The sequence below is a fragment of the Schistocerca nitens genome, chromosome 1 (assembly GCF_023898315.1).
Source record: "Schistocerca nitens isolate TAMUIC-IGC-003100 chromosome 1, iqSchNite1.1, whole genome shotgun sequence".
Taxonomy (NCBI): domain Eukaryota; kingdom Metazoa; phylum Arthropoda; class Insecta; order Orthoptera; family Acrididae; genus Schistocerca; species Schistocerca nitens.
This window is the reverse complement of record NC_064614.1, coordinates 1203476068-1203501731: the sequence shown is the minus strand read 5'-3', so window position 1 is coordinate 1203501731 and position 25664 is coordinate 1203476068. Positions and strand designations below refer to the sequence as shown.

General features: G+C 40.1%; 1 protein-coding gene across 1 annotated transcript in view; it reads left to right on the top strand.

Moving 5' to 3' along the window:
- LOC126201124 (transcription elongation regulator 1) overlaps positions 1-25664 on the top strand; it is a 266120-nt gene that overhangs the window by 92891 nt on the left and 147565 nt on the right. The window contains exons 6-9 of the mRNA XM_049936763.1: positions 13748-14085; positions 15793-15925; positions 17050-17450; positions 21419-21588. Of these exons, the coding sequence (XP_049792720.1) occupies positions 13748-14085; positions 15793-15925; positions 17050-17450; positions 21419-21588 (1042 nt within the window). The remainder of the gene's footprint in view (positions 1-13747; positions 14086-15792; positions 15926-17049; positions 17451-21418; positions 21589-25664) is intronic.

The window sequence follows — 25664 nt, the reverse complement described above, 5'->3', positions numbered from 1 at the left end:
TATAGACCCCTCTATATACTCCTCCCACCTTCCTGCCTTCCCTTCTTTGCTTACAACTGCTTTCCCATCTCAGCTCTTGATATTCATACAAGTGGTTCTCTTTTCTCCAAAGGTCTCTTTAATTTTCCTGTGGGCAGTATCTGTCTTACCCCTAGTGAGATAAACCTCTACATCCTTACATTTGTCCTCTAGCCATCCCTGCTTAGCCATTTTACATTTCCTGTCAATCTCATTTTTCAGACGTTTGTATTCCTTTTTGCCTGCTTCATTTACTGCATTTTTAAATCATCTTCTTTCATTAGTAAAATTCAATATCTCTTGTGTTACCCAAGGATTTCTAATAGCCCTCGTCCTTTTACTTACTTGATCTTCTGCTGCCTTCACTACTTCATCCCTCAAAAGCTACCCATTCTTCTTCTACTGTATTCCTTTCCCCCATTCTTGTCAACTGTTCCCTAATGCTCTCTCTGAAACTCTTTACAACCTGTGGTTCTTTCAGGTCCCATTTCCTTAAATTTCCACCTTCGTGCAGTTTCTTCAGTTTTAATCTACAGTTCCTAACCAACAGATTGTGGTCAGAGTCCACAACTGCTCCTGGAAATGTCTTAAAATTTAAAACCTGGTTTCTAAATATCTATCTTACCATTATATAATCTATCTGAAACCTTCCAGTGTCTCCAGGTCTCTTCCACATATACCACCTTCTCCCACGATTCTTAAACAAAGTGTTAGCTATGATTAAATTATGCTCTGTGCAAAATTCTACCAGACGGCTTCCTCTTTCATTCCTTTCCACCAGGCCATATTCACCTACTACTTTTCCTTTTCTTACAATCAAATTGCAGTACCCATGACTATTAAATTTTTGTCTCCCTTAACTATGTGAATAATTTCTTTTATTTCATCATACATTTCTTCAATCTCTTCGTCATCTGTGGAACTAGTTGGCATATAAACTTGTACAACTGTGGTAGGCATGGGCTTCGTTTCTGTCTCTACTACAATAATGCATTCACTATGCTGTTCATTGTAGCTTACCCGTGCTCCTATTTTTTTTGTTCATTATTAAACCTACTCCTGCATTAACCCGATTTGATTTTATATTTATAACCCTGTAATGTTCACGAAAAATGTTTTAACTTGCTTGCTTCTCAAAATAAAAGTGGAAAATGATTGTGTAAAATGTTACGAAAGTAAGGGAAAAACAGCTGTATGATAATTGTTTTATAGTGGCTGAAGAACCTCATTCCCTATTGTAATTTGAAATGACCCCTTCCTGCCTCTCTCTCTCTCTCTCTCTCTCTCTCTCTCTCTCTCTCTCTCTCTCTCATATATATTCCGCCTCGACTGACATCTCTGCCCAAACTCTTTGTCTTTAAATATGTCTGCTAGTGTCTATATGTGTGTGTGCGTGTGTGCGTGTGTGCGTGCGTGCGTGCGTGCGTGCGTGCGCGAGTGTATACCCGTCCTTTTTTCCCCCCTAAGGTAAGTCTTTCCGCTCCCGGGATTGGAATGACTCCTTACCCTCTCCCATAAAACCCACTTCCTTTCGTCTTTCCCTCTCCTTCCCTCTTTCCTGACGAAGCAACCGTTGGTTGCGAAAGCTAGAATTTTGTGTGTTTGTTTGTGTGTCTATCGACCTGCCAGTGCTTTCATTTGGTAAGTCACATTATCTTTGTTTTTAGATATATTTTTCCCACGTGGAATGTTTCCCTCTATTATATTCATATCATTAATTTGAACCCAACAATTACGTTTGTTATTGTCACTGTTGTATTTCGAAATCTTTTCTGTCGTCTTATTTTCTCTTTCTGTTTTTGCCAGTAGTTTCACTTTGTGTTCACCTTCTACTTTTTACCGTAATCTGCTATACATTTTATCCCGCCTATATATACTCAATAATACGTAACCCACTTCCAAACCATAACCAAAAAATTTTTTTTGCCACTTTCAACACTACCGCTGCTATAAAATCCACCGTTTCTAGTTCACAAACAGTTCGTTTCGCCTTTTAAACAACCATTTTGGCCAGTTCTAATAACTTTTGCTTTATTTCCATTTCCGTTTTTCCCACATAACTGATAATTTTTAGGCGCTTCCCACAGGGTTTAACGTCATTATTTCTTCGTCAGACAATTGTTAGCCTCATTTTCATAATCTGCCACCACAAAACCACTCCTTTTAATACATTACACGCAGTTTTTTCGAAATTTTCCCGAGTTTCTCCGTCCTTTAATGTGTTTTGGCAGCAACACAACCACCTAACCTTTGTGCACATCGTTGTCTACCAACCCAAGACCAACATAGCCCAGCTCTAACCAACACCTTTTCGCCTTTTTTCACACCAGATCTCCAGTTACTTTCCAGTTCACCTTTATCTCTCCCCATATATTTTTATTTTCATTTTCATTTCAACCTCATGTTACACTTTCCACCTTCTAATACCATGTCACCCTCACAACCACCCCACAACGACCCCATTAAGTTTTATTTACATTCCCTCCGCAAACATGCCTTCGCCATAGCCAGATTACGCTCCCATATTCTATTTTCTCAGGCTTGTCTGACATTTGGCATTACCCCCAAAGGCCTTACACTTACAGTTCCCATCTCTGGCTGCAACCCTTCGTTCCATCAGTCCCTATACCAGTTCCAAACTGAACAATCCATTGCCCTCACCTACACATCAACTCAGCCAATGTACACACCCGTCAACTCTTATCCTTAATAAAAGTCCTTAATCTTTCCTCTCCCACATCCACACCGGCTGTTCAGAGCATCCTCCTACAGGCCAACCGCAAATTAGAACAGCATGCCACCCTCCACCTCAAAAAAACTATCCAATCTCCTGGTTTCCCACCTCACTCACCCTTCACAACCTTTCCAGCAAACCTCAACCTCCTCTCATTGCAGACAAACCCAGTCTCTCCCATCTACTCAATCTCCCACTTCCAGCTCCACTCCCTCCAAAACCTCAAAATTCCAATCAACACAATCTGGAACCACAACACCCTAATTCAGTAGTTAACCTTTCCTCCAAACCTCTCTCCCAATCTGAAACCTCTGTCCTATCCAAAGGCCTCACCTTCAGCCCCACTCCCAGATTCAACCAAACAGCCCTCGTCAAAGATTTACTGTCCTACACTCGTACTCTCTGTTGGAAATATCACTTTGCCACGAAGAAAAATGATCCTAATCCTACTCTTAATGATCCAACTCCCCAAGACACTATCCAAATTGAACCCTGCCTGGAACAGTTCCGTCCTCCGCTGCAGCGGGACCCACCTCCTCTTCCTCAAAATCACCCTCTCCAAACCTTCCAGGAATTTCTGACTTCCAGCCTTGCATCTCAATTCTTCTAAAAAACCTTAACCCTACTCCCAACAATCTCAATTCTTTTTAAAAAACCTTAATCCTACTCCCAACATCCCTATACCAGTTCCAAACTGAACAGATCCCGCAACTACCCTCCCGACCTGGTACAGAAGCAAATAACCAGAGCCACTTCCTCATCCCCTCAAACCCAGAACCTCCCACAGAAAATGTGGCTCTCCAGCAGGGATACGACTTCCTCAAATCCTGCCCTGAAATGAGATCCATCCTTCATGAAATCCTCCCCACTCCACCAAGAGTGTCTTTCCGCCGGCCGGCCGCGGTGGTCTAGCGGTTCTGGCGCTGCAGTCCGGAACCGCGGGACTGCTACGGTCGCAGGTTCGAATCCTGCCTCGGGCATGGATGTGTGTGATGTCCTTAGGTTAGTTAGGTTTAAGTAGTTCTAAGTTCTAGGGGACTTATGACCTAAGATGTTGAGTCCCATAGTGCTCAGAGCCATTTGAACCATTTTGTCTTTCCGCCGTCCACCTAACCTTCGTAACCTGTTAGTTCATCCCTATGAAATCCCCAAACCATCTTCCCTACCCTCTGGCTCCTATCCTTGTAACCGCCCCCGGTGTAAAACCTGTCCCATGCACCCTCCCACCACCACCTACTCCAGTCCTGTAACCTGGAAGGTGTACACGATCAAAGGCAGAGCCACGTGTGAAAACACCCACGTGATTTACCAACTGACCTGCCTACACTGTGATGCATTCTATGTGGGAATGACCAGCAACAAACTGTCCATTCGCATGAATGGACACAGGCAGACAGTGTTTGTTGGTAATGAGGATCAACCTGTGGCTAAACATGCCTTGGCGCACGGCCAGCACATCTTGGCACAGTGTTACACCGTCCGGGTTATCTGGATACTTCCCACCAACACCAACCTATCCGAACGCCGGAGATGGGAACTTGCTCTTCAATATATCCTCTCTTCCCGTTACCCACCAGGCCTCAATCTCCGCTAATTTCAAGTTGCCGCCACTCATACCTCACCTGTCATTCAACAACATCTTTGCCTCTGCACTTCCGCCTCGACTGACATCTCTGCCCAAACTCTTTGTCTTTAAATATGTCTGCTAGTGTCTATATATGTGTGTGTGTATGTGTGTGTGTGTGCGAGTGTATACCCGTCCTTTTTTCCCCCTAAGGTAAGTCTTTCCGCTCCCGGGATTGGAATGACTCCTTACCCTCTCCCATAAAACCCACTTCCTTTCGTCTTTCCCTCTCCTTCCCTCTTTCCTGACGAAGCAACCGTTGGTTGCGAAAGCTAGAATTTTGTGTGTATGATTGTGTTTGTTTGTGTGTCTATCGACCTGCCAGCGCTTTCATTTGGTAAGTCACATCATCTTTGTTTTTAGATATATTTTTCCCATGTGGAATGTTTCCCTCTATAAAAAAAAACAAAGATGATGTGACTTACCGAACAAAAGTGCTGGAAGGTCGATAGACACACAAACATACACACAAAATTCAAGCTTTTGCAACAAACGGTTGCTTCATCAGGAAAGAGGGAAGGAGAGGGAAAGACGAAAGGTTGTGGGTTTTAAGGGGTAAGGAGTCATTCCAATCCCGGGAGCGGAAAGACTTACCTTAGGGGGAAAAAAGGACAGGTATACGCTCGCGCACACACACACATATCCATCCACACATATACAGACACAAGCAGACATATTTAAAGGCAAAGAGTTTGGGCAGAGATGTCAGTCGAGGCGGAAGTGCAGAGGCAAAGATGTTGTTGAATGACAGATGAGGTATGAGTGGCGGCAACTTGAAATTAGCGGAGATTGAGGTCTGGTGGATAACGGGAAGAGAGGATATATTGAAGGGCAAGTTCCCATCTCCGGAGTTCAGATAGATTGGTGTTAGTGGGAAGTATCCAGATAACCCGGATGGTGTAACACTGTGCCAAGATGTGCTGGCCGTGCACCAAGGCATGTTTAGCCACAGGGTGGTCCTCATTACCAACAAACACTGTCTGCCTGTGTCCATTCATGCAAATGGACAGTTTGTTGCTGATCATTCACACATAGAATGCGTCACAGTGTAGGCAGGTCAGTTGGTAAATCACGTGGGTGCTTTCACACGTGGCTCCGCCTTGGATTGTGTACACCTTCCGGGTTACAGGACTGGAGTAGGTGGTGGTGGGAGGGTGCATGGGACAGGTTTTACACCGGGGGCGGTTACAAGGGTAGGAGCCAGAGGATAGGGAAGGTGGTTTGGGGATTTCATAGGGATGAACCAAGAGGTTACGAAGGTTAGGTGGACGGCGGAAAGACACTCTTGGTGGAGTGGGGAGGATTTCATGAAGGATGGATCTCATTTCAGGGCAGGATTTGAGAAAGTAGTATCCCTGCTGGAGAGCCACATTTAGAGTCTGATCCAGTCCTGGGAAGTATCCTGTCACAAGTGGGGCACTTTTAGGGTTCTTCTGTGAGAGGTTCTGTGTTTGAGGGGATGAGGAAGTGGCTCTGGTTATTTGCTTCTGTACCAGGTTGGGAGGGTAGTTGCGGGATGCGAAAGCTGTTTTCAGGTTGTTGGTGTAATGGTTCAGGGATTCAGGACTGGAGCAGATTCGTTTGCCAGGAAGGCCTTCATTATGATAGCTGCCACCCATTTCATATCAAACGGTTCCTTCCCTACAGCCTAGGCTTTCCTGTACACTCATTCATTCGTGTGCGTGCGTGCGCGCGCGCCCACACACAAGCAGACCTTTTAAAAAATGTGGGTTCCTATTTAAAAAACCGCAGTTGATATCCGTTTGATCTATGGCAGCGCCATCTAGCGGGCCAACCATAGCACCATCTGGTTTCCCCCTTCAAGCTAGACGAGTTTCGTTCTTTGTAGTTTTTTCGTTTGATGCTTATTTCGTGAGATATTTAGCCCGGTCACTATCAGTGGACCACCCTATATATTGTCTATGAATCCATATTCAGATTGCTTATGACAGTCTCAAGTGCAGCAGTAAGTCACTGCTAGTCTTTGTAGTCAGTGTCATTAAAAGTCCTACAAATATCTATGTATAGCATTGATACCAAAAAAGTGAGCAGTTTCCTCCTTTCCCCTCTATATTTTAGTTTGTTTACTCTCCGCCGACACACCTAACCTCCATACCTGTGCAACCAGTTTTGTCAAAAAGTTTAGCTTCACCAACAGGCTGTGAAAAAGCACGCCATGCATTCACAGTGGCTGATAGGGCAGTTGTGTGCAATCCAGTCTCATTGTGTAAGCTAGTATTTAGTGTGGTGTGGAGGGTACGCTGGCTGTTGGATGATGTAACAAGTCGCCAGGCAATCGGAGCTGACTAGCTGGAAATGGCTGATGTTTCCTTTATTCTGGCTGAGCATATTCTTCAAGACTCAGTGTTTGAATTTAAAGATTGATGACCAGTATTGTTGCTGAATACAGTACATTGGAAATGCTTGCAAGAGGATGAGGCCGAGTTATAAGTAGCACAAGAAAAAGTGGCACCTGGGCCCCTTCATCACGTATGGGCTCAGTCCTGAACACTTCATACTGCCTGTCCTGTTTTTCCATTGCCGCTGCAACCTAACAGTACTCGTATCATAATTGCGCGGTGAACCTAAACATTGCAACTTCGGTTGGCATTGCAGATCATGGATTACATCAGCATTTACTCTTTCACATCTCCCCGCCGCCACCACCAGTGGTGTGAACTGTCTGTCTTTTATGCTACTTATAATTCATCAGTCACATCAAATGTTAATAGCGTGAAAATGCGAGAAATTCAACCAAGGCATCAAGTAAAAGTGTAGGATCGAGATGAACTTTACTTGAAAGAAATGTAAAATTGGGGAGTTTTTAGCATTGATCTTTTGGGTTTTTCATAGGAGCTGTAAATTTATGGTGTAGAATCGCCAAAAACGTAAAATCGCAGAACGTAAAATTGAAGCTCCGCTGTGTACGTGTCTTGGTTGGATAGAAACTAGGAAGAAATTTGTTGGCTAGAGTGATATACAGGGGGCAGTGATGATTGTGAAGACAGTGTCTGTTCTATCAATTGATAAAGTGCTGTGCAAATAATCTTGATGAAAAACTGAATTTAGAACAATTATGCAGGTGATCAATAATGGAGCAATGTATTTATTGTGAAGTTCAGTGACTGATTGTCATGAAAAATGCTGCTCATCAAATAGTGATTGGCCAACACCTGTTCTACAAATTAGTCAGGATGTGATGTACCCATTCTGGAAAACCATATATGTAAACTCCCGGCATATGTGCATATGTGAACAAGTTTTATGTGACATACGCATCACGAATGCTATACATTTGAAAATGGTCAAAAGCCGAAATTGGCAAGTAATGTGATTCATATACATGGTGCAATAAAGGCATCTTGCATAATAAAATTGATAGCCTCTGGTGGTTTTTAAAAAGGTTTCATTATTTAGAAGCTATGTTGAGGCTGTGGACACAGTGTGAAGAAATTAAACTTTACCACAATCAACTTTTTATTGAAGACATTTCGGTGAATAAGACCATTCACATTCAAGACTTTGTTTCAAATGAAAGGGCTCTGATTTACATTCCAACTCCACTTAAACAGTACTCCTGTAGTAACAGGTAGTATGAGAAAGACTAGAAAGAACTATAGAACCAGCAGATACTGGCCAACTGGCCTAGGGTGTCAGCAGCGTGTTGCCAAGAGTGAACAGGACAAAACAAGCTTACAGACAGACAACAGGGATGGCACAGCAGAATAACGTGTCCAACAAATAAACCAAGACCGACAATCTTAGTTGTAGCAAATCCAGAACCAAACGGTGATGTACAAACGTGAACACACGATAAATTCATGCAAAGTCTTGAAATTGACGCTGCAAATGTTTTCTGCATGTGCCAGTTGTAGTAGTTCACGTCGTCCTGTGAATAGGTGAGGTCAGCATATGCTTCTCCACATGTCTGTGGCAAGCAAATATTCAGTCAGTCCTGTACACTTCTGTCATCAGAAATAATGGCTATTGAAGGTTAGTAGAAATTCGGGTGTCTGTGAAAAGATCTATGTGCGAAGCATACAGTTACCACCACTGTCACAACCTAGCAAATGACCTGGCAGAGAACCCAAGGAAATTCTGGTCTTACGTAAAATTACTAAGTGGGTCTAATGCTTCCATTCACTCCCTTGTTGTCCAGTGTGGTGTGGCAGTTGAAGATAGCAAAATGAAAACTGAAGTTTTAAATTTCACGTTTCAGGAATCTGGAGAATCGTACAGACGTATCATCATTTGACCATGGGACAGACTCCTATATGGGTGACATAGAAATAAGCAATCCTGTCGTAGAGAAATAACTGAAAGATTTGAAAGCAAATAAATACCAGGTCTGGATGGAATCACAGTTCGATTTTACAAAGGGCACTCTATGGTGTTGGCTCATTACCTAGCTTGCATTCGTCGTGAATCTCTCATCCAGCACAAAGTCCCAAGTGACTGGAGAAAGGCACTGGTGACTCCAGTATATAAGAAGGGTAAAAGAATGGACCTGCAAAATTACAGACCAATATCCCTAATTTCGATTTGCTGCAGAATCCTTGAAGATATTCTCAATAGCTAACACTTGGTTTAAGAATCATGATAGAAGGTTGTATACATGGAAGAACCCTGGAGATACTAAAAGGTATCAGATTGATTATATAATGGTAAGACAGAGATTTAGGAACCAGGTTTTAAATTGTAAGACATTTCCAGGGGCAGATGTGGACTCTGACCACAATCTATTGGTTATGACCTGTAGATTAAAACTGAAGAAACTGCAAAAAGGTGGGAATTTAAGGAGATGGGACCTGGATAAACTGAAAGAACCAGAGGTTGTACAGAGTTTCAGGGAGAGCATAAGGGAACAATTGACAGGAATGGGGGAAAGAAATACAGTAGAAGAAGAATGGGTAGCTTTGAGGGATGAAGTAGTGAAGGCAGCAGAGTATCAAGTAGGTAAAAAGACGAGGGCTAGTAGAAATCCTTGGGTAACAGAAGAAATATTGAATTTAATTGATGAAAGGAGAAAATATAAAAATGCAGTAAATGAAGCAGGCAAAAAGGAATACAAACGTCTCAAAAATGAGATCGACAGGAAGTGCAAAATGGCTAAGCAGGGATGGCTAGAGGACAAATGTAAGGATGTAGAGGCTTATCTTACTAGGGGTAAGATAGATACTGCCTACAGGAAAATTAAAGAGACCTTTGGAGAGAAGAGAACCACTTGTATGAACATCAAGAGCTCAGATGGAAACCCAGTTCTAAGCAAAGAAGGGAAAGCAGAAAGGTGGAAGGAGTATATAGAGGGTCTATACAAGGGCGATGTACTTGAGGACAATATTATGGAAATGGAAGAGGATGTAGATGAAGATGAAATGGGAGATACGATACTGCGTGAAGAGTTTGACAGAGCACTGAAAGACCTGAGTCGAAACAAGGCCCCCGGAGTAGACAACATTCCATTGGAACTACTGACGGCCTTGGGAGAGCCAGTCCTGACAAAACTCTACCATCTGGTGAGCAAGATGTATGAAACAGGCGAAATACCCTCAGACTTCAAGAAGAATATAATAATTCCAATCCCAAAGAAAGCAGGTGTTGACAGATGTGAAAATTACCGAACAATCAGTTTAATAAGCCACAGCTGCAAAATACTAACACGAATTCTTTACAGACGAATGGAAAAACTAGTAGAAGCCGACCTCGGGGAAGATCAGTTTGGATTCCGTAGAGATATTGGGACACGTGAGGCAATACTGACCTTACGACTTATCTTAGAAGAAAGATTAAGGAAAGGCAAACCTACGTTTCTAGCATTTGTAGACTTAGAGAAAGCTTTTGACAATGTTGACTGGAATATTCTCTTTCAAATTCTAAAGGTGGCAGGGGTAAAATACAGGGAGCGAAAGGCTATTTACAATTTGTACAGAAACCAGATGGCAGTTATAAGAGTCGAGGGACATGAAAGGGAAGCAGTGGTTGGGAAGGGAGTAAGACAGGGTTGTAGCCTCTCCCCGATGTTATTCAATCTGTATATTGAGCAAGCAGTAAAGGAAACAAAAGAAAAATTCGGAGTAGGTATTAAAATCCATGGAGAAGAAATAAAAACTTTGAGGTTCGCCGATGACATTGTAATTCTGTCAGAGACAGCAAAGGACTTGGAAGAGCAGTTGAATGGAATGGATGGTGTCTTGAAGGGAGGATATAAGATGAACATCAACAAAAGCAAAACGAGGATAATGGAATGTAGTCGAATTAAGTCGGGTGATGTTGAGGGTATTAGATTAGGAAATGAGACACTTAAAGTAGTAAAGGAGTTTTGCTATTTGGGGAGCAAAATAACTGATGATGGTCGAAGTAGAGAGGATATAAAATGTAGACTGGCAATGGCAAGGAAAGCGTTTCTGAAGAAGAGAAATTTGTTAACATCGAGTATAGATTTAAGTGTCAGGAAGTCTTTTCTGAAAGTATTTGTATGGAGTGTAGCCATGTATGGAAGTGAAACATGGACGATAAATAGTTTGGACAAGAAGAGAATAGAAGCTTTCGAAATGTGGTGCTACAGAAGAATGCTGAAGATTAGGTGGGTAGATCACATAACTAATGAGGAGGTACTGAATAGGATTGGGGAGAAGAGGAGTTTGTGGCACAACTTGACCAGAAGAAGGGATCGGTTGGTAGGACATGTTCTGAGGCATCAAGGGATCACCAATTTAGTATTGGAGGGCAGCGTGGAGGGTAAAAATCGTAGGGGGAGACCAAGAGATGCATACACTAAGCAGATTCAGAAGGATGTAGGTTGCAGTAGGTACTGGGAGATGAAGAAGCTTGCACAGGATAGAGTAGCATGGAGAGCTGCATCAAACCAGTCTCAGGACTGAAGACCACAACAACAACATTCTCAATTTGAATATAGTAAACTTTCTAGAGACTGACAAGCTTATGTACGTGAATCAGCATGATAGAAAGCCTCCCTCATATGAAATTCAACTTTCCCTTTATTCACATGATATACTGAGAACTATGAATGAAGGGCAACAGGCAGATTGCATATTTCTAGATTTCCAGAAAGCATTTGACATGATGCCCCAGTGTATGGAATAAGCCCACAGAAATGCCAGTTTCTCAAAGACTTCTCAAATAATAGAACTGAGTATGTTGTCCTCGACGGCGAGTGCTCATCAGAGACGAGGGTATCACCAGGAATGCCCCAGGAGAGTGTGATAGGACAGCTGTTGTTCTCTGGACAGGGTGGGCAGCAATCTGCAGTTGTTTGCTGATGATGCCATGGTGTACGGTAAGGTGTTGGAAGTTGAGTGACTGTAGGAAGATACAAGACGACTTAGACAAAATTTCCAGTTGGTGTAATGAATGGCAGCTAACCTTAAATGTGGAAAAATGTAAGTTAATGCGGATGAGTATGAAGATCAAACCTGTAATGTTCAGATACGTTGTTGCTAAAGATCAAACCTGTAATGTTCAGATACGGTGTTGCTAGTGCCCTACTTGACAGTCAAGTTGTTCAAATATCTGGGAGTAAAGCAACATGAGGTGGAATTAGCATGTGAGAACTGTGGTAGGGAAGGCGAATTGTCAACTTTACTTCTTTGGGCGAATTTTAGGAAAGAGCAGGTCACCTATAAAGGAAACCATATATGGGACACTAGTGCAACCTATTCTTGATTACTACTCTAGTGTTTGGGGTTCGTACCAAGTTGGACTGAAGAAAGACATCGAAGTGATTCAGAGGCGGACTCTTAGATTTGTTGCCAGCAGGTTCGAACAATACATAAGTATTACAGAAATGCTTCGGGAACTCAAATGGGAATCCATGGAGGGAAGGCGACAATTTTTTCGAGAAATGCTATTGAGAAAATTTAGAAAACAGACATTTGAAACTGACTGCCAAATGAGTCTACTGGCACCAACATATCATTGCACGTAAGGACCACAAAGGTAAGATACAAGAAATTAGGGTTCATATGCAGGCATATAGACAGTTTTTTTCCCCCTCACTCTATTTGCGGGTGGAACAGAAAAGGAAATGACATGACTAGTACTGGTATACGGTACCCTCTGCCATGCACCGTATGGTGGTTTGTGGAGTATTGATGTAGATGTAGAAAAATCGTGATATCATTCTTTAATACATAAGAAGTACATTAGTCTCATTGATCGCTTTGACATGATGTGGGGATAATGTAAGTTCAGTGAGGGGTCTGTGAATATGTGCAAGTTGTTTTCATTGTCATTGGCAGCATGTAACTGTATGTATGTATTTTATATGACATAATCCTAGTCCCAAACAGACACATCAGTTCCCCAACTGAACTTCAATAGTGTAATCATTCACAAACTTTTCTTGAGAATTCAACAAGTACATTATGACTCTACCTGTTCATAACGTATACGGCATAGGAAGAAACAAGTGGTGCCACAGTGTCTGCCCTACTAGGGACCAGAGATGGCACTCATGAAAAATCTGATGGCTGCAAGAAAGAATTTAACCCTTCTTTCTTTCTCTTTTAAAAGATAGTGTATCAACCAGAACTGCTAGCTTTAGTTCATGGATGACTGAATGTAATGAATGTGTCCTGTATGACAGAATGAAGTGAGAGTCAAGAATTGAAAACACGTATACTAGTAAAGAGTCACATAGAGGGAATAAAATAAATGAAGTGTGTTTGAGTTAACATTTAATAGAGTAGCATACATTTTCGGCTGTAAATGGAGAGAAAAATCATTTCATTTACCATACTTTTTCTTTAAAGTATGCGTGGGATCTTCGAATTGCGTTTAAACACACACTTAATGTACACTGTTGTTTCGTCCAGGCAAAATGCTTAGTTTGTGATTGTAACGAACTGTATCTGAAAGAGAGGTCAAATATCCCGATTTAGATTTAATGTGGTATTTGTTTCCCTATTAAAGAAAGTCACTCATTTATGTACCAGTAACTGAATCATGAAATGGAAGTCCTGAATATTTAAAGTTGTTTTCAAACATATCATGTTAGTCTGTCAAATATAAAGGGAATAAATGTGAGCTTCAAAATAGAGAAGCCTGAGACTGGAAATGAGTATTGGTATTGAATTCCCTAAAGAAAACTTTGTCAGCACATAAACTACTAAGAACTTCCCAATTGTAGTGGTGTAATAGTGAAACTGAGGTATACAATAACTACTTCACAAATTCTTTGCATAATTTGAATTTTTTCTGTAAAGTTGATAGTTACAATGTTAATTTTATTATACGTAGCTTGGTTTTGAATATGTAGTTGTATTAGAATAACTTCTATTCCTTGTGCTTACAATTTGTTTCCAAATCTACATGCTACTGTCAGCTCACTACATTGAGTGATATCTTTGCAGTGGGAGCTATGCCAAATACAATGCAACCACCTCCAGGTATGATGCAAGGTCCTCCACCTGGCATGCCACCTCCGTTTGGAGGCCCACCTCCACCACATTTTGGTGGACCACCTCCATTTGCCATGCCTCCACCAGGATTTCCAGGTCCTCCAGGTTATGGCCCTCCTGGTTTTGGTGGAATGCCTCCACCAGGACCTGCGTGGGGACCACCTCAAATGGGTATGGGACCACCACCTCACCAACAACCGCCTCCTATGGCAGCTGCCCCAATGGCTCCTGGAATGGGGCCGCCACCACCCCATGCTATGGTGCCTCCAATGGCCGATGATCTTTCACAGGTAAGAAATCATAACTAGGTATGCATCACTACCTTGTGATATTTCATGAGAAGTGTGTGTGTGTGTGTGTGTGTGTGTGTGTGTGTGTGTGTGTGTGTGTGTGTGTGTGTGTTCAGTTTGACCCACATTTTGGCAGCATTTGTGCACATCATGACACAATGCAGTTAGTCAAATTCAATCACAGTAGATAGAATGAGCATCGTCTTAGCATTTAAGTCATCCCAAGCTGTTTGACTCTGACTGGCTGTACTTAGCCTTGATTTCGCCTCCAAGTGATAAAGAACTTTTTTTCGGCTGTTTGACTCTGGCCAGCTTCACTTGGCGTTGGTTTCACCTCCAGGAGATCGAGAGCTTTTCAGTATGAAAAATAATTTGCAGCTGTTATTTAAACTGTTGAAAATTCTTACTGTAAAAATTTCGGGATACTGTAGGTGTTAAATTTATGCATCTTCTTGTAGATTTAAATTTAATACAGAATTATAGTGCTTCATTCAAAATGAGACTGAAGATTTTCCACAAAAGATTAATGAAAAAATGATCGTTCCAGGACTTGAGTCTCACAACTTCAGTGTCACAGTTCATTTGAATAACCCTTTGATCAAACACCAAACACAGTGAATTCCGAAAACAGATATTTATACAGTTGCTTGCATCCATAACCTGTTGTTTGTAATTGTGTTTTACTGAAAATTACAGAGCAGAACAAACTCTGAACCAAGTAACAAAACACTCTTTCGCATTAGAATCAAAAGTGATACAGTAACCACGATGACAAAACAAAGCAAAGGTATAATTTTGTAATGTCGCAGAACGTGGCTGTGTACAGAATGAACATATGTCTCTGGTGCGTTCACATTGCGAATATATGTATAGTGAAAACAAGGCACTCAATATAACAAGTTGACTCTTGTTATATCATCATATTTGATGCTCCTTGTGATTGCATTTTTAAATGTTTGGATTAACTTTACTGTTATTTGCCGGTAAGCACTCTGTATCCGTAAGAAGCTGGTGAACTTCAATAGCAAATGTAATGTCCGTTGCTGCTTTGAATTAAAATTAAATACTTCCACCATTTGTGCATCACCACCTTTTCATTTGGAAATTGGTAAGTTAGATGCCTAAAGTTTCATTATGTATAGACCTCTTACTCATATATGAGCCAACTTCATTTATTATTTTCTCCTTTTTGTTAAATCATCAACAATTAGATTTACACTCTGTCATCAGTTCAGTAGCTTAACTTCAATTAATATTCAGTAACTTTTGTTAATGATCATCTCTTCGGTTTGTTATCTGCATCTCGGCACAACTCAAACTGTACGTGTAAATAGTTCTCATTACTGAGAGCGCTCGCCAACTTGCTGTTGGGTGGCATGTTTGTTTCCTGATAACCTCTCATTCACTTTTAAAATGAATAAAATTAGTTTAATAACCTCCTGTTGACTTTTAAAATTAATAAAAATATTTTATTAATTTGGTTACTTCACTGAAGTATATGAAAAGTGTGTGTGTGTGTGTGTGTGTGTGTGTGTGTGTGTGTGTGTGTGTGTGTGTGTAAGAGAGTAATTGTACTACATACTCTCATATTCATTTGTTGTGATAAGTCTGTGCATAAATACAATTGTGGAGATCAGTTGTATGTGTGTTACAATGATTGATCTGGCATGTTTTGACTGTACATTGCTTCCGTTTGTACCATTCTAGATTGACCCTGAAATAGTAGCTCGAGCTTCAGAGTGGACTGAACACAAGGCTCCAGATGGTCGTTCATACTATTATAATGCTAAAGCAGGGGAGAGTGTATGGGAGAAACCACAAGTTCTTAAGGATTTAGAAAGTAAGTTAAAGAATAGAACATAAGTTAAAGAATAGAACATACTTTAATAATCTTTCAATCAAGATTTATCACGCAAACTTCACTGAAATCCCCTTTGATAATTAGTTACTTTGCCGTGGTTAGCAGTTAGCATCTTACAGAATTTATAACATTTCTACCTTCCCTGGATGGATTTGTTATCAGACACTGCTAGAAAGACATTAAAAATACTGCCACAGTTTTTGTGCAGTATTTTTTGATATGTCCCTTTTATTCTGTTAATATTACAGATTTATAAACTACTGTAAACAGGTAACAGCAAAAGATTTGTGGGTATTCATTAAATTAATTACCTCATGACAGAAATGACAGTTTTTAGAGATGCTGTCATTAAACTTACCAATTCATGCCTCACTTTTAAAAATCTTTTGTGTATTCTAAGGATGTCTTCCGTGAGCTTACATAAAATTTTGGTATTCTGCACATTTATGTTGTATGTAAATAAGCTTCCTGCAAGCCCCAAGTTGAATTTCTGCACAGAGGACAGCTACACCTTACTAATTATGACAATTCACTGTGTGTATGTATATTATAGGTGTTGCATGGGAAAGATTTTAAAGAAATTACAAGATTGCTTAAGTAAGAATGACAATCTTTTATTTAATTTGAACAAAAATCATGCACACCTTTTAAAGGTGCACAGAATATTTGGGGGGCGAATGAAGTATGCAGTTTTTGTGACTGTATATTAAATATACACTCCTGTGTCACCCACATTTTGATTCATATACATGACATTTAAAAATTTTGATTCATCACTACCTCTTTTATACTGAAAAATTGTACTTTTGCAGTAGTACTTAACAGTCTGATGAAAAATGTTGATTACATAGCAAACAATTTGCTATTGTTTCAAATTAAACTTGAATAATGTTGCACTAGTCTGTCTGGTGATGCTATCATGAGCATGGCTGTATCTTATATGCTATATTTTTTTAGGTAGTATTCTTCATAACACAGTGAAAATTTTCATTAAGATTACATATAACCCCCCCTCTCCCTCTCCCCCCCTCCATGCATTAAATAATACTGTAAAATTTGTTATTTTTAAATTGTGTTGTCAGTTGAATTTATTACTATTACAGCAGCAAAATTAGCAGCAGCGCAGGGTGTCTCAACAGTGGCTAGTCCTGCAGCAAATGCAGGTCCACTTCCGGTACCTGCTGCTGCTGCAGTGGCTGCAGCTGCTGCTGCTGCTGCTGCAGCAGCAGCTGCTGCTGTTGTGCCAGCGACTGCTGTGCCTGCTCCAGTTGTGACCACTGTGGCTGCAACTCCAGTTGTGGCTCCTGTTGCTGCACCAACAAACTCTGTGGCTGCAGCAAATGCTGTTCCAGCTGTGGTTACTGCAGCCCCTGCAACTGACCATGTCACTCCAGAACAGACTGATGCAGAAGCAGAAGCAACTCCAAAAGCTGCAGCTACTGCTGCAGCAGTGCAGGCGTCAGACACTGGTGCTTCTACTCAGCAGACAGCTGTCAATGGAGAGGTAATGACTTCGTCTGTTCAGAGGATGTTTGCAGTGGCTGGTAACTGTGTGTAATGAATTAAAGGGCTGGAGAAAATAATATTAACATCCAGTTGTAAACATCATTTTTTTTAACGGTGTGTTGTTAATGTATAAAGCACTAATATTGCTTTTTCTTTCTCGTGATACAACATTCGTATGTTCTCTAATTATGTTGATCATTTTTGTATTGATGTAATCCGCCATCATGTCTGCCTTTTAAAACCTCTAATAGAACAACACTGGTGTGCCAGTAACAATTAGGATGGAAGAGGAGTTGGGCAGTTCTGCAGCTAGGAAATTGGATACACGATAGATATCAACTGCATTCCAAGAGATAAGAAAATACGGAGACTACAATCTAATGGTAGTTGGGTAGGCGGCATTCGATAACATGCAAGGACAACATGGTTGTTGGTTTGGGTGGACAAGGTTCAAATCCATGTTCAGCTTACCATATTTAGGTTTTCTATGATTCCCTAAATTTCGTCAGACAAGTTCCAACTTAATATTCATTATGGTACTTGAGAATACTGTCGATCTTATGCCTTCATGAGCTTAATAAGCTTTTACCCTAATTTCACAGCTCAATTCCAGTACCAAAACATTATATGTGGTTTTTTTATATGTAGAATCAAGGCTTTAATATTTGTGCCAATCAAAACTCCGCTTAGTCCCTCTCTTTGTCCCATAGTGCCTGCTTCCAGTCTCCTTGCATCTAATGTAGACAATACTCTGTGTCATTACCTCGTGGACTTGACTCTTCTCCAGTGGAGTGTCACATGTCTCATTGATTCATTGATACAAATTCTTATACATAATCCAATTTCCTTCAGTCTAATATTAAGAAAAAGACCTTGTTGTTGCATGAAGTATGTAGACAATACATTCATCATATGGCAGCCTGGGGAAGCAGAGCTACATAGATTTCATTAGCAACTCAGTATCTTGCGTAACACACATTTCATACTAGAAATATAGAATAACAGAACAGTTCCATTCCTAGTTAAATTATAGATGTGGACTCAGTGCTTTGGTGCCAAACCAGTTGTGTCCAGTTGAATGGCAGGCTTAAGATATTTGCAGTGTAATGCAGTAGCCATGGGACACCCAAAAAATGCATACATGAGAAAAAAGTCCGATCCATGTCCACCACGTTTGATTACAACCCTCACAGCACCGGAAGGCATCGGCGATCTCTACGACTGTGTGCCAGTTCTGCTTTTTCAGAAATGTGGAACAGTATCATAGGCCGACTCTCCTGTGAGAGGAAGGCAGAGATTTTTCTGCACCCTACCTCTGTCTTCTCTGGCAATTGAAATTCTGTTCGTTTACACTTGTGGCTGACTGCCAGTTTATATATCGCATCTGCACTGTGCACTATAGCGACTGAAAAACAAAACCTGTCAGTGTACAGTTGCACCGAAATTCTGCATCTAATGTATGAATAGTTATTTTTGGGTTTACTCGTACCCAACGTGCCGTGTGTGTTCTATCTATAATGTTAAGTATGGGTTGCATGACTATGAATGCCAACAAAAGGCTAAAATTAATCCTATGTGGGTATTATAACTATTGTATTGGGTGGGAAAGAGGAGTATCAAGAAACATCTTGTCAGAGCAGCACTCATTTTACTGGTGGGAAAATGTTGCTCCTCCTCAACAGAAACAGTCTTTTGTCGAGAGCTTAAATATAGTCAAAAGAAGAAAACAAACACCATTTTAAGGAAAAAGATTATTTTGCTAAAGCAACCATTTCTTTCAAAAAGATCCACAATTACCACTTCCTTTCTTAACAGTGAGTTTCAGAACACTGAGGTTTCATTTTCAGGGACTTAGTGTGACAGTCCTTCAAATTTGTATGTATAATTATTTACAAAAAAGGATGCAAATTTTGCCAAAAATGAATTCTAAATTTACAGGTCCTTAGTAGTAAGAATATACAGTGAGTTATGAACCTCAGTGAAGGTAATAAAAGGAAGAGAAGAATCTATTCCTGTTGCTGACTTGTGTGAGAGGCATCAGCAACAGTGGAAGAATTTAAGAAGTATTCAAGAGTCCTCAAGTTCATAGGCCCATGAAGGATTCCATAGATGCTGTCTACACTGCAGGCTTTTACAATCTGCTTTGTTAATGTCTAAACTGGTGAAACCAAGCGAGCAGTTAGCACTCATTCAGAACATGAATGTTATATGTGGCTGGGGTAGCACAGCAAATCATTTGTAGTTGTCCACCACAAGAACTGTCACATTTGTTGGTTTTCCAGAAACTTGTGTGGTTGCTCAGCAGCTGTGGATGCAGCAGCAGAAAATAAGACAATTAAAATAAACACCCCAACAACAAGAACAGGGAGGATTGCTATAAGTTACCAATGACCTGACTGCCAATGAGCCCATCAACGAGCTACACACGTTCGTCAGCCAGCAGCTCCTCGAGATCTGGGTTCATCAGTATAAACAAGTGGCCACAAGAGAACTGCTATGGGACATTGATGTACTGTTGCAGTCAAACACAATCCCTTGGTACAAGCTGACAATTTGCTGTTGCCTGTCAGCCACCTACTAGAGGAACACATGCCTTAGCCTATCATACATCAACTTTATTTTAGGCATTTGTGCAATGACATACCAGTATGTGATGTCAGTAGTCACCTGTCATCCAAAATAAGATGGTATCTCAAGGGAAGCCTATTCCCAGAATACAGCAGTTCAGTCACTCTGAAGAGGATCTCAGCACAGATCGTTGAAATGTCAGTAGTGTAGTTGTTTGTGTTTTGTCTACTGATAGAATTGTCCATTAGTTAATTTTTAGTGGAGTTTTTTGTTCATGCCCAGGCAAACAAGGATTTCTAGTTGTAGCAAGAAAGATTGGTCCGTAACATTTAGATTTAAGAAAGCACTTGCCGACAAGTGTTAAAGAGATTCAGAAGTGTGTGCCAAATACCTTTGGGATGGTTATTGGTTCTAATTAAGAAGCGTCAATTATTATAATCTTCTCAAAGTTTTGTACAGTGAGTCTATTGTCATGCATTCAGAAGCTGATGTTAGTCTTGACCAATATATTAATTAATTTTATGGTGTCTCGCGCATTTCAGTCTTAAGCCATTCTCAAAGGCTCTGCAAGAGAAATACAAGGAAGGATATCAGGAAAAAAACATTGGTACAGTTGTGCAAAATGTACTTCGTACAAACAGAAGTAGTAAGCATTAAGTGAAAAACATAGATAAAATACATGAAATGCACATCATAAAAAGCGAAGAGAAGTAGAACACCCCAACATTTATATACCATGTTCTTAGGTAAAGCAAACCTGAGATTGTCAGGCATGGATACAAAGTTTCTGGTCTGTATCATTTGATGACCTCTGAATGACAGTTGACTCACTGTGCACGTTGAAGCATTAAGTGAAGAAGCCATAAATTTCATATCCATGTTAACAAATTCAGATTTGTTCTACCTAAGAATGTGTTACAGATATTTTGGTGAGTTCTATTTCCCCATGTTTTTTATGATGTGCATTTAATGTATTTTATCAATGTTTTACCTTTTTGTGTGTTTCTGTTGTAGATACTTTTAGAGTGGCATAAGGCTGAAATGCATAAGCCAGTATAAACTTAATAAATGCAGTGGTGAAGACTGGTATCAGTTTGAGTGCATTAAAAAAAGGGCTGCTGCAATATCTCAAAGCATTTATGCATTTTCGTCTTGTCTCATTCCCATTTTTCAATTGTTTTTATTAATGCCAGTTATCCACAGTCTTGAAGTGTATGTTGCTGACAGAAGCCAATCGTTTTTCTTCTGCATCAGAACAAGACTGCGGAGATGTATTTTGCCTTCATTAATTTAGTATAAAATACTTTACAATGAAGTGTAGCAGTGTGCGCATGCTTCTCTGCTCGTCTCTTGAGTACGGTAGACATCATCCTGATGATATATTGTCTCAAATTTCAGGTTGATGGGGAAGATGAAAAGAAACTAGAAGAGAAAACAGCAGAAGAAAAGGCAGAAGAAGAAGCTGCTAGAAAGAAACGTGAAGAGGAGGAAGAAAAAGCTAAAGAATTACAAAGGGCACAGGACAAATCGCGTCCTGTCTCAAGTACACCTGTTCCAGGAACCCCTTGGTTAGTATGTGCATGTATAGAGTACAGTTTTTATGTTTTGGAAGCACATCATTCTCATTGTAGGCCTTCCCTTTATAACATCCCTTTGTGAGGGGGTTCAGCTGTGTGTTTCAACATGTACATCTAGATAGGCATCATAATACAGAATGATAGACTTGACACTACTAAAACACTCCTAGTGGTACTCAAAATATTAATTTTGTGAAATTAGCTATACCTTGTCTTGCAGCAGTAGTCAGCTTATTGCTGTGATTTATAAACTATGCGTAAAGTCTAATGAATATTTTAAAAGGTTACGGTACAACTTATGTGCTGCCTCAGTTATGTAGAAAACCACACACACTTAAACTATCACTCACATTGTACGTGTAACATCACAAACAAATATGCACCTGACAATGAGATTAAATTCTCGAAACATGTTTTGCTAAATGTAAAATTGGTGCTTTGTTTAAACCAAAAACATTTGAGCAATGCAAAGTGAGTGAAGATGCCTACAAGTAGCCATACACTGAAACAAACTGAATATGGTTCGATAAAGGTGTCATCATGATCACAACAATCGTAAAAATGCACATGCGCAGTAGAGTCCTTTACTTCCAAAAGTAGAGCTTGGCAGTGGCAGGACATACAGCACTAATAGTTCCAACTTTTACCAATTTAGATCCGCTGAATAGAGCACCCTGATGTCAATAAACTTAACCACATAGCGTTTGTAACCACATAGCGTTTGTAAACACTACTTGACAGCCACTGTCATTTTACATCAGTTTCGTCTCCATGACATTTTTTTCATAAACCATAAATTGCAGGGAAATTATAGATATGTTGATGCAAAATTGGGTGCAAATTAACACTGTGGACATAGGAAATTTGATGGGAACATTGGTATAGAAACAGTTAGACTGAAGGGTAACACTTTGAATTCTATTACCCTTCAAACAGGAATGTGGTATATTTTCTTGAATCAGGAAGTAATGATATTTGCCAATAACCAGTTCTCGTGTCCATTGCACTGATTTATTTTGTCTCTGTAAACTTTGTCAATAACTCCTCAATGATAGGGGGTCTGTCCCTTTCTGGTTCGATTATCCTATTAACTGTTCCTACTTCAAATACTAACCACACTGATCCGTCAGGTTTTTAGACTTCTAGTAGATTGTTATGACACTTATAGAAGTTTACATAATGTTCCATATAATCATTCTGTTTATTTCCTACCTGACTGACTCATCTGTTGCTACTGTTGTTGTGTAAGGATTCACGAAAATTGTTTGTGAAGTTGTACCTTTATGTACACACAAAATGTTTAACGAGTCCTGATCTCGGGCAGAAAATGTCTTTTTGTTTACACTGTATGGTTGTCATATCTGCCTTCCCTTTTATTCCAGGTCCTGAGGATTTTCTAATATTAGCTACAATGTCCTCTTTACTCATTTGCTTATTATGATCGTATATGGTCATTATCAGAATTATCTAAAGTTGTTTCTGCTGTATGTGTTGTTTTAGATTTCTGCGATGTAACTGTTTCAGAATGGAGTGTCATTAATTCCAAATCTTTCCCATAAGTTAATCTTTTATAAATTATTTCCTGAAATCTAGTAAAACTCCTTGCTCAGACAACCAGCCCGTACGTAGAATTATAGTGATGATTAATCCTAAAATAAGTGACACGGGGTATTCAGATGTATATTTATCGACACTAAATCTCTTAATGATTGTGGTTGTATTAGTTTGCCATTGGTTCGTGTGGCTTTGTTATCTTGGCTCCATATACTGGAAATGCTTGAAAATACTGCAGTATGTTATTCTGTTCTAGAAAGTTTGGATCTGTTACGCACATATCACTACCTGAATCTAAAATGTGATTTGTTTACTGTTACATTTTATTTATTTTACACGTGTAGTTCCGTACGACCAAATTGAGGAGCAAATCTCCAATGTCAATTTCAAACAGTGCCAATGTTGCACGCAACATCCTTTACTACCAAGCTAGTGTCATAAGCAAACAGAAATATGTTAGAATCACTTGTAATAGTACAGGCCAGATCATTTATATAAATAAGGAACAAGAGTGGCCCCAGTACTGATCCCTGGGGCACCCCCCCCCCCCTCCCCCCATTTAACCATGACCCATTCATACCCCACATCATAGCTATTCTCAGCACTGTGAACTTTTGCTAAGCTACTTCCCATAATCCATAAGGGTCGAACTTCTAAAGCAATATTTTGTGATCCACACAAATGCCTTTTGCTAAATCAAAAAAGATGCCTGGTGTTGAAAACCTTTTATTTAATCCAGTCAGTATGACACAGAGAAAAGAGAATATAGCGTTTTCAGTTGTTAAACCCTTCTAAAACTGAACTTTACATTCGATAGCAAATTATGTGAAATGAAATGATCACTTATCCTTGTGTACACAGCCTTTTCACTAACTTCAGCAAACACTGATGGCATAGAAATATGTCTAAAATTGTGCACATTATCCCTTTCTCCCTTTTTATGAAGTGGCTTTACTGCTTAGTACTTCTGTTGATCAGGAAACTGATTGGTCTTAAAGGAAAAATTACAAATATGGCCACATACAAGGCTACCATTTGCAGCACTGTACTTTAATATTCTGCTAGGTACTCCGTATCTTAGAGTTCTTAGTCTTCAGTGATTTAATTATTGACTCAATCTCCCCCTTGTCGGTGTTACACAGGAGTATTTTAGGCATGTCATTTTCCAAGTGAGTTATATGATTCCCTGTAGAAACTTAGTTTTTATTTAATTCAACAGCAATGCTCAGAATGTGGTTATTAAATACCGTACGTATATCTGAGTTACCAGTAACGGAAATGTTTTTACTACGAACTGACTTTATATCATCGACCTTGTTCTGCTGACAAGACAAGTCGTTCATGATTGACCATATGGTTTAATGTTATCCTGTGAATTAGCTATACTATTTGCGTACCACATACTCTTTGCCTTCCTAACAACATTTTTACTACCTTACAATACTGTTTGTAATAGGCTACTGTGGATCAGTTGTGACTATTTCTAACATTTTGATATAATTCCCACTTTGTTCTGGATGATATCCTTATTGCATTAGTCAGCCACCCAGGCTGCCTTTTACTTCTAGTACTCTGTTTAGAACGTTCTAATGGAAAGCAACTTTCAAAGAGCATGAGAAGTGCATTAAGCAAAGCGTTATATTTGTATCTATGTTGTTGACACTATAAACATCCTGCCACTCTTGTTCCTTAACAAGGTTTAAAAATCTCTCTATTGCCATTGGATTAGCTTTTCTGCATATTTTGTAATTATGTATAATGTTTGAAACTTCCAGGCAGATTAAAACTGTGTGCTGGACCGAGACTCAAACTCGGGACCTTTGCCTTTCGCGGCCAAGTGCTCTACCGACTGAGCTATCCAAGCACGACTCACGCCCCGTCCTCACAGCTTTAATTCTGCCAGTACCTCGTCTCCTAAATTCCAAAATTCACAGAAGTTCTCTACAATATCCTTTATTCCAGGAGTGCTAGTTCTGCAAGGTTCGCAGGAGAGCTTCTGTGAAGTTTGGAAGGTAGGAGACGAGGTACTGGCAGAATTAAAGCTGTGAGGACGGGGTGTGAGTCGTGCTTGGGTAGCTCAGTCGGTATAGCACTTGGCCACGAAAGGCAAAGGTCCGAGTTAGTCTCGGTCTGGCACACAGTTTTAATCTGCCAGGAAGTTTCATATCAGCACACACTCCGTTGTAGAGTGAAAATTTCATTCTGTGTATAATGTTTGTTTCGGTTCAAAAACCTTTCAGCGTTAAAATTTGTGCATCATGGTCTGAAAGGCCATTCACCCTTTTACTAACAGAAAGCCCATCTAGTGATGAAGAATGAATAAAAATATTGTCTATGGCTGTACTACTGTTACCACTTGATACATCTACAGACGCAAATGGAATAATGTTTTTTTTACATTCATTACCACTCCCCCACTCCACAGAGGACTTGCCAAAAACAGCCAGCTAATCTGTATTCTGGTAAAGGAAGACTCTGGATTGTCAAATTATTTACGTGGTGCTCAGATATAC